Here is a 10,440-nt window from a genome sequence, read left to right as displayed (position 1 = left end):
AGTTATAATCACGGTGTCGTGGGGGACCTTGCAAACCCTCACGTTCCGATGATTGCGCGCAAGTGGTACGAGCACTCTGGCCCATCAGTAAGAAAGATAAGATAAGATAATAAGATTCTGATAAGACATCATAATTAAGCATAATTGGCTCATGCATATTTATTCATGTGAACTTACAGTTGTTTTGCGGGAGATAGTTCCTACTTGCTGAGCGAAAGCTCATTATAGAATGTTTATACTGTAGGTAAGCAACCGGCATATAATGCCTGATGGACTGCTGGCGAGTGGACGAACGATGTAGGGCTTGGGATATGGATACCACTCGCAAATATTTCCGCAATCAGCTTTATGTTATAAATAGTTTTGTTAATTATGATTCTTAAACAGATATGTTAAGGTTTAAATATTTTAATTAAGAAAGCAATTTTGTATCTTATGTTTATTATAAGACCTTTAAAAAAAAAAAAAATGTTCCGTAAATTTTAAGAAATTTCAGTAAGTACAAGTTAAAAAGTTAGTTACAGTGGCGGCCTCAAAAGAGGGTCGCTACAGCACGGGTAAGGCACCGGCTCCCTGAAACTTGATGCTGGGCATGCACAGAGGGTGTAGCAGCGGAATGTGGGCAAGTGGGTTGTGGACGCATCATGTGTTTTGGAAACGCTGCTGAACTTTATATGTAAAATAAAATAGTGTTTTATGTATTTTGATGACTAATATAACAGAATGTTGTCATAATGCTACAGCATTTTGACAATGACTAATGTACAGAATGCTGTTAGAATGCTACATCATTTTACGAATAGTTAAAAATAGAAGACTAGCTAAATGCTACAGCATTTAGACGTACATGGTAAGAATGAAAAAAAATTGGCCTAAATTTTAACAAGTTATAATTAGTAAGTATTAGAGGTTAAGTAATGTTGAATATGAGTACAGGACGCAAACTCTACATTTAAGACTCAAAAAAGGAAAAACAGCAAAAAAAAAAAAAACGTTCACCCGAATGGCTGCTGTAATCAGCCACTAATTACAAGTTTTAAAACTGAAAACATAACTCTTCAGCCTTTTAACACACATATTAAAGCTGAAGTTACAACCTAGACAAATTCCAACATTACAACTAATTAAACACACCTTAAACACACAATTAAGACACAACTAACACTACCATTCAGCCCAAAAACGTCCAAGCCACATCTGAACTGATCAGCTACCAAGTGTCACAATTAGGTCTGAATAAGTTCCGCTAAATAGCTTGAAGAGACAATTAAGTCCGAACCTGAATTTTCCCCTGGGTCCAAATATCCATCTAAGTTTGAACTAGCACCTCGTTCTGAACTTGACCCGACTTGATCTACATCAGTATTGTTAAACAAAATAAGTTCGACCTTGTCTTGTAATGATATTTGAATTTTTTATTTCAAGATTAAGATTAAGTGAAAAATTAATATCATTAAAAGGATAGAAAAGTGTAATTACATAATAAATTATTTAAATATCATTATACAATTAGACTATGTATGAAATATTTTAAAATATAAGTTATATTTCAATTACAGAAGTGTAATCCGGCCATACGTTTAATTAACCCATAACTTTTTGATAGCTTGCTTACCAATTCACACGGTGGAAACAGAAACTTAAGAGTTATTTACAAAATATAATATTAAAAAAAATCCACATAAGTGAACTTTCCTGATCTTGAGTCTTTACGAGTTCAACTCTTTTTTTTTCTATTTTCTTTTTTTTTTTAAATTGTGTTTTCCTATTTTCTTTATTTCCTATTGCAGAGTACAAGTCTACAAACGCAAAAATTCTCTTCCCCACTCAAAGAAAAAAAAAAATAAATTCTCTCTTCTTTTTTCTTTTGTTCGTCACTTTCTGCCCCTTTTCTTAGGGTTATATTGCAGTTCTCTTCTCTACCCAATCTAAATCAGTAACTAATTTCCTATTAGTATTTTCTCGTTTTCTTTTTTCCTTTTTTTTTTTTTTTTTTAAAGAATACGGAGTACCGACATTACATAATTTCTGTTGCTAATTACAACAGATACAGATTTTATATTTGCTATCTCCAAACTTGTGAACTTATCTTCCTCAAGCTTTAAGGTATGTAAATTTAGAAATCTATTAACTTTTGTTTTGTTTTGTTTTTAATTTTTATTTTTATGATATTGTTTGAATATGCATAATATTGTTTTACCATGATATGCAAATAATTTAATAGGGTGTTAAATATTTATTTTTTTTAAATTGTATGTTGAACAGTTATGACGAAATATTTTAAAAGAATATTGGAGCTACCGTTCCCCGTAGGGAAGAACGACAATAATGCAAAATCAAGTAGAGAGGAATTTGACGGTTATAAACTTCCGGTAGATCCTGGGTTAAGAATTCCAATTTTGGATTACAATGTAAATATTTGGGATGATGTTCAAAGAGCATACTTGTTAAATGGTCCCCATTAGCCTAAAGATCATAAAATGCTCTATACACAATGTGGGAAAAAAAAATCAAGACGTTTTATCTGTGATTGGTTCAAAGAATATCCTAAATGGTTGTAATTCGAACCTTGCTTAATAAAATTGTCTTCTAAAATAAAATACTAGAAACATTACTTTATTTTATATTGTGTTAGTTATAAAATTTTATGCTTATTTGTGCCGCACTGGATTAAAAGTCTGGCTACGTCCCTGACCATCACTTTTGAGTAGAAATGATGAAATTTTTGGTTAGTACTTTCTTTTTTTAGTTTGTTTTGTTGTAAATTTAGTAAGTTTAAATGGATTTTGTGAGGTTAGTACTACGGTTTCTTTGAAATTAGTTTGTGTGATTGGTTTGGTCTATGAAACTGATGTTTATGAGATTAGTTTGGTTTAGCTGTAAATTATCAATTTGTGTGACTAGATTGTTGTTTGAATTGACGATTTTTGTTGAAAATTGATGTTTTCTGTTTAAATTCAATCTATCTGAGTTGACGATGTTTGTTTGAATTGAAAAGAGGACAAGTTAGACCTTGCGCTATGGTTTGCTATATCTTAAAAAAAATCAGATGGTAATACGCCAATCTAATCCTTCAGTAAGATTCAAGAAATTGGAGCATTGTAGGTTTTTTTGTTGCAATTGGATATTTCGAAGAAGGTACTTCTTATCTCAGTATAGCTAGTCCAAGCAATACTTGTTGATATATGGTAGACAAAATAATTACGCCAGTTTTGAGAGGAAAAGTCTTCTCTGTTCTCAACTTCACATTCTGTGGTTAGTTGATCAAACCTCTTCAGCTCTGAATATACCCGACTTAGATTTGCAGCAACTCAGCATTTTGGATATTATGTTTTATGGAGAACATTATGAAACCAAAAGGACATTCGAAGGGAAAAGATTAATGACAATAAGTATGAAAAATTCAATTAGGCTGAATTTTAGTTGTTTTTAAAGGGTAAAAACGTCATTTCAAGCATTGGATAAGTTGGGAGCATTTTCCAATGTATGGAGGGGTGTTTTTGGTTATATTGAGAAAATTAACAGTCAAACTTGGGTCAGTAGTCATGATCAACTAACAGAGTTGGTGTCTCTGCAATTTTTTTAAAAAAAGTTAGGAGATGTTGATGTGATTTGTTTTAATTAATTATGTGTCTCTATTAGTTTGATAAATCACAGAGGGGGTTTAATAAACTCAAAATGAAATTCCCAAAGAAATAATTGTTGTTTGGTTACCTTTGGGTAAAACAGGTTTGGATTTATGTGAAAAATTGGAATTGGTAGGTTGGTGTGAAAAATTTGAATTGGTGTGTTTGACGTGAATATTGGGAGAAAGAGGGAAATAGGCCAAAACTTGAGATGAATTAAAATTAATAGGCTAATAGTTTACATAAGTTAATAAATAGGCTAAATTACTGTTTTCGTCTATAACTTGTCTGGTTATGAACCATAACTTGACAAGTTATTGTTCATAATTGTCCTTAACTTGTCTGACTATGAACCATAACTTGACAAGTTTGTCCATAACTTATCTGGTTATGAATCATAACTTAACAAGTTATGACCTATTACTTTCTATAACTAAAAATTAATTTATATACTTTTTTAAGCTTTTCATATTGACATATTTTCTACTATTTTTCGTGAATATTTGACTTGGGTCAGCTTGGTTGTTGGGCTTTGTGAACTGATTTGGATCACTGGCCTTGCTCGGCTCTGAGAACGAGATATTTAGGAGGGATACCACAACTGTTTAGTGTGGATTGACTTGTGCCGGGAGGAGAAAAACTCTTCAAATTTCAGCTACGGCTAGTTAAAAAAAGAAACTGTGCAGACTAAGAGGCCGTTTGGTAGAAGGATTCATTCCTTGATTCGAATCATGATTCGTGGTTCGCTACAGTATTTTCTCTGACAAAAACTACGCGTAAATCGAAAATGATTCGAATCATATAGGGTCCGTTCACTTCGCTGATTCGAGTTTAGAATTCGAGTTTTTTTGCAGTAAAAAGCTCTCACAAACAATCACATCTAACTTTTTTGTTACAATAAAAAGCTCTCACATAAAGTCACATCTCAACTCGAATTTTAAACTCGAATCAGCGAAGTGAACGGGATCATAATTTAAATCCTCCACCCAAACATCCTCTAAAATACCCTAAGCTACTCTTCTCTCTCTCTCTCTCTCTCTCTCTCTCTAACCTGCTAGACTTCGTCGCCAGCCTGAGCCTCTATTGGAGATGATCTCCTCCCCTCTTCACCAGCATCAACAAAGCGCCGCTCGTCACTGGATATCTACAGTATTTGATTTGCGACGATGAATAAGGCAATCTCCACTCGGCAGCGGCAGACAGAATCTCGCGGTGCTCCGTACGGGGGTAAGAAGGTGGGTGCAGCGTCTCCATAGAGTCCATCTCGTTGTTGCGTCGCCGTCGGTATTGAGGATATTTGTTCACAAGGTAAGATCTGAAAATCACAACACTGTAGTATGTGAAGCACAACAGAGCATTGCTAAGGCTCGAAGATCTCCGATGAAGGAACTTGATCTCCCACAGTGGCAAGAAGATCTAAGATCTCTGAGGGAGGGCCTTGAGGCGGTATGGACTGCTCGTGGAGATCTGACATTTCTTGTGCCCAAGATGCGCGGATAAACCGACCACGCACGACAGCCACGGTGGTGGAGATCGTCTCCGGTGCTTGATGTCCGACTATTGTTTTGTTTTTTGATCTGTGAAATGTTTTTTTTATTTGTAATGTATTTTTTTTTTTTTTTGTTATTTTGATGGATTTTGTAACATTTTGTATGTTTATAGTATTATGGTAGTGGAAGTGCTAATGGTAATGGTGGATAGTGGCTGGTTTGATGACCGGACGCCTGTGTCGGTGTTGCAGTTGAATACTGGTCGGTATCACGATTGGGTACTGGTATTGTGGCCACGATTGGGTACTGGTATTGTGGCCGGATACCAGCCAGTATCTCAATGGAATACTGGTATGGTTGCCGGATATCTACTAGTATCCTAAGGGTATATTTAGAATTTTGAATATATTATGATATTTTTTGTAATAGTTTATATTTTTTGACATACGTCAATCCAAGTTTAAAATTTATTATATTTCCCTTTAAAGCCCTCTGAGAAATTATCTTGATCTATTTTAAAAAATAGAATTTATTGTCAAGATTTAGCCAATAGTTAGTCCAAATTCTTATAAGTAATATTTTTAAGTTTGGAGTCTTTTGGGCTACAGTTAGTATTCTTTGAATTTGCGCTCTTCTGGTTCGAATTTTTCGAAGATGCTCTTGAGGTTTTACTTTGGAATTAGAATTAAAAAGGTTTTCCCTTTTATTAAGAAATTGTAATTAAGAGATTATTCTTATAATTTTAAATGAGTCGAATTAAAAATAATAAATTCTTATGCTAATTAAATTATAATATAGGTGAAATTATATTGTGCGTGAAATATTATTATTAATACTTTTTCTCAATATCACTCACGTCTTATAGGTGGGGAAGAAGGAGCATATATCATAGAAAACGTGAATCTAAGGAAGGACAAACATATGCGACTAAAATAGGAAATAGTAGAAGATACATATAAAGATACAGACCACTAAGTAACAGATCCTGGCATATATACAAAACTATAATACATGAAAGAGTTCTGCTAAACAGGTTCGCGGAGCTGCAGTTCCCCACGTACATATAAAGATACAGACCATTAAGTGACATATCCTGAAATAAAAACTATAATGCCTGAAAGGCTCCGCACACACGTACAAGCTGGCACTTAGTTACTTATGAAGCACATGATTCTTGCCTTTCCCTGACAAAGGTCTGGAGACAAATGTAGAATCCCACAATTTCCATAGAAGTTGGTACAGTTGTACGAGAATAACTAAAGCAACTGGAATAGATATACCCATAAAAGTCAGAGTAGGAACCCACTTTAGTCCATCACGAGGAAGAGACACGGAGAACCTTCCAATGAATGCTGCCATCATGCTTGACATAGAGACGAAAAGTGTAGCAAGTCCGACTACTAGCTTCAAGGGTAGCAAACAAAGGAAATCCTTTTTCCCGTAATTTGATGTGAGAATGGAGAAGAACACTAGGGTTGATATTGAAGATGAAACTAATGCTACTGATTCGGATACGTTGAGAACGTCCGATGAAACCGGAGTTCTTTCTTTAATATTGTTTATAGCATGGAAGGCCGCTGTAATAACTAGAGTGGTAAGAAGCAGGGAAACCAACATGCATGATGTAGCTGTACTTTTCATCCAATTCTCTCCATCTTTAAGCATTGTGGCATGTTCTAAAGTGAATAAATCTTGAGGGGTTAAGCCATTAGAATTTTTCTTTTCTGCGTAAGATGGTAGCATGATCTTCTTCACAGCCTGCAAAATTAAGTATTCAAATCGAAGATTAATTACCAATCTGTTGGATTCACAGGAATGCGGGGAACTGAATTTATAGCTATATGTAAAGGGTTTACCTCAAACCATAATAACTCCTGTTGTAATTGCAACATTCCTCCAACCTCAGGGTTCAATCTATGTTTAGGCGGTAATGTCGCAGCGAGGTGTGAAATATTGTTATTCTCACCATCTTCGTAGGTTAATATGATTTCTTTGACGGAGCCAGTCTCATGTATTAGATTGAAGATGTTTGCATGACGATTTAACACGCCAACATGGAAGATGGTTTGGTTTTTCTCATCCACTTCCCATACCAGATCAGGGTAAGAGTGAATAAGCTCCGCCAAAAATTGAAAGTTCCCTAATTCGGCCGCTTCAAATAAAAATCTTGATGGTTTGTCAATAAGTTGCTTTACCTCCAAGTCAGGTAAAGAAACCAAAATTTCTTTCCATATGCCTCTCGTAAGTTTAAGGGCATCGCTCTCTACAGAATTTGTATGGTATGAGGATGTCAAACCTAGGATGATGGAGTTAAATCAGTACTAAATACAACTTCTATTATTGATGTAGTGAGATTTTATTGATGTAGTGAGAATTCTTTATAACATGGCTTCGCTACACCGTAGCCTATGCTAGCTTATTAGGCAAGTGGAAACATTAGAAATCCAAATTGTCTACACGGAATATTTGCATCTGTTAATTTGCCATACTAACAGTCTAATACCTTTCTAAATATAAAACAAAACAGGAAAAAACAAAAAAGGGGGTAGTAGAAAGAAACATACTTCTGTTAAAGTAGCTCTTGCATAAGCTTGTATTTCGCTTAAAAAATGCCAATGGCTTTCGAGCTAAGACATGCAGCGCTGTCTCACCATTTACGTCACGCGCGATGGCCAGTGCACTGTTGTCGTCAAGCATTTTCAAGGCTAAACCTATATATAGATGCGGTCCAATATCCATAAAGACTAAAGTTAGAAAATTGTAGCTTATATAGCAGTATGTTAAAAGTAATAGAGATAATTAACTAGTAAGGAGAACTATTAATGGTCACTAAAAGCGAGCGGGCCGGCAGTATTCAAATCAGAGTGTCCACAACTATATATAGTAATGCTTACCGTGCAAATCAGAATGGATACAAGCGAAAAATGTGTCCATCCATTCCTGTTGGCTTAGTGGCTTGTTTCCCCGCCCGCCCGGAATCAGTGGCAACTCAGTATTTTTTTCCATCCAAATCATAACAATTTCTACACTTCCAGATACAACAGCTAAGCAAAAGGCGGTGTTCCCATTGCAATCTTGCAATTCCACCTCTGCTTCGTCCATCAAATCCAACAATTGCTTCACAAAATGAACATCTTTCGCTCCTGCGGCCACGTGAAGAACAGTTTCTCCTGCTATTGTAATAGCCGCATGTAATATTTTCTTGTCTTCCATGATGATTGTTTGAGCGGCTGTCCAGTCACCCCTCAATGCAGCTCTGTATAGGGGAACCCCTGCATGTAGATATTGTTGTCTTGCCTCTCCTGCGTAAAATTTTGAAAATATTTATGTAAAATATTGTTCGTTCATTTCGTCAAGCGCCGCATCACAAATTCTTTTACTATGTCCCCCTTTTTTTTTATAATTATTTATAAAAATTTACATTCACTTAAACTAGAGTTACTCGTTCTATCTTTCAAATTAATCGGTTTACACATGAAACGATGTTCAGTACTAAATAGGATGATCAGAAATTTTTTTCGACCTGATTTATATTAATTTACTATCTTGACCGTGACAACAAGAAATACTCCAAACTACTCTATGCTCTCAGTAACATAATTTGAGTGCCAAACCGGTAGTTTTCTCTCAAGAGTTGACCGGTGAATTTCAAAAACCTCAGACTCGATTGGTTCTTGACCTTGATGATACATAATTTAGTATCAGGTATTAATTTACCGCTCCTTTAGTGAATACAAGGATACGTTACTATATGCTCTGTGAGCTCTACTGGAGGGAGCTAACATGTTCGTCTTCGGCGACGGTCTCTCAGGAGCCGCCGTCATGGGGAGTGATGAAACTCAACATGGATGCAGCCTTTTAAGGATGGTTTTGGTGTGGTGGCTCGAGACTATATTATTGTTGACTGTCTAGCTGAGTGCCTGAGGCAGAAATGATGGAAATCGAGTTTTCCTTCGTTTGGAGGCATATTGTCATCAAAACTTAATATCCGTTCGGTTCGCTAATTTGAGTTTTTAATTCGAGTTGAGATGTAATGTTGTGTGAGAGCTTTTTACTGTAGCAAAAAAGTTAGATGTGAGTGTTTCTGAGAACTTTTTATTGTAGCAAAACTCGAATTCTAAACTCGAATCAGCGAAAAGAACGGGACCTTAAGCATTGAAACACTTATTTAACGCTAATTAAAGCACGAACCATGACCTTTCTCTTCTAAAGTCATTAGTTTTGAAAAAAGCTCGTAGTTCTTTAATTTAATTTGTATTGTAATTTCTTCAATGCTATTAGTTTTGAGTCTTTAGTTGCAATTTTTTCTTCTTCACTTTTCCATATTTTCTGCGAATGATTAAATTTTAAAAGATGTTATTTTTCTGACATTAATTTGTATCAATTAATAGATTAATAGATTTCTATTTTATTTTATTTTTTGCATAGTATATTGACTTATGTTTAACGCTACCTAAGTCCCATTTTAGCCTTTTCTTGTTATGTTTTTCATGTGTTAAACACTATTAAGTAGTTTCCTAGAATTCTTAGGTATACTGTATACTGAACTTCAATCCACGATCAACATCGGTAGAGAAATTCTTTTGCTAGTTCCACAAGTATTGAGAATCACGTATCAGAACACTGTTAAAGAGAAAATATATAGATATACACACACATATATATATATATATATTTCGTAGTGGCCTTTATTTAATGCGTTGTGTTCCCCGTTTTCAGCTTAATAATAGAACTTTATTCAAGAATAAAATAAAATAAACCTTATTAGCTATCTTGGAATGGGCAAGAATTAGTCTTTTATAGCTATATATGTTTTTCAAAAAGGAAGAAAGAGAGCGAAAGGAGGGTAAGAGACTAGAGAGGCTTGTATATTGTCAAGGGATGTCCAGCTTGTTTTGGGATTCTTTCTTTTTCTTTTTATTTTTGTCTTTGACAACAAAGGAAAACGGTTCTTTCAAGTAGAGTTGACAGATTTATAACTTACTGGAATCTTCCAGTAGGTAGGGCAAAGGCTTCCTGTGCTGATCTACTACGTTCGCATGCTGTTCTGGTCCCGGATCTTGCAATTTGCTTGGTCCGACATCTTCGGTTCCCATTTCTATGGTCTTTTAGAGGAAATTCTACATAGAAACTGATGTATCAAAGACATTTGAAGGAAAAAAAAGAAAAACAAAAACCAAAACAAAAACCAAAAATCAAAACTAAAAAACAAGCACAAACAAAACACTTTTCAAATAAACACTTGCACCCGGCAAAAGGTACATTTTTTAAGACTTTGATACCTGAATCATAATTTATAATTTTACCCAGGTCCCAGAGCGTCG

At 35.0% G+C, this 10,440-nt stretch overlaps 1 protein-coding gene across 1 annotated transcript; it reads right to left on the bottom strand.

Annotated features, from left to right (window-relative positions):
- Window positions 1–6,268: 6,268 nt before the first annotated feature.
- Window positions 6,269–10,212, bottom strand: LOC21387519. The gene is made up of 5 exons (XM_024172652.1): window positions 10,101–10,212; window positions 8,011–8,418; window positions 7,681–7,827; window positions 6,973–7,412; window positions 6,269–6,874 (listed from the first exon to the last, which is right to left on the bottom strand). Exons 1-5 carry the CDS (start codon window positions 10,210–10,212, stop codon window positions 6,269–6,271), a joined length of 1,713 nt encoding a protein of 570 aa, XP_024028420.1.
- Window positions 10,213–10,440: the final 228 nt, after the last annotated feature.

Source organism: Morus notabilis, unplaced genomic scaffold (assembly GCF_000414095.1).
Source record: "Morus notabilis unplaced genomic scaffold, ASM41409v2 Scaffold1489, whole genome shotgun sequence".
Lineage (NCBI taxonomy): Eukaryota > Viridiplantae > Streptophyta > Magnoliopsida > Rosales > Moraceae > Morus > Morus notabilis.
Note: the sequence above shows the minus strand (reverse complement) of the source record. Positions and strands in the feature narration are given on the sequence as shown.

Excerpts from the sequence above, each read along its gene's own strand:
- LOC21387519 (XM_024172652.1), bottom strand. The coding sequence starts at position 10,212 with ATGGGAACCGAAGATGTCGGACCAAGCAAATTGCAAGATCCGGGACCA. Across the intron at positions 7,413-7,680 it reads CAAGAGCTACTTTAACAGAA|GTTTGACATCCTCATACCAT; the intron begins GTATGTTTCTTT and ends CCATCATCCTAG. Across the intron at positions 6,875-6,972 it reads AGGAGTTATTATGGTTTGAG|GCTGTGAAGAAGATCATGCT; the intron begins GTAAACCCTTTA and ends TTAATTTTGCAG.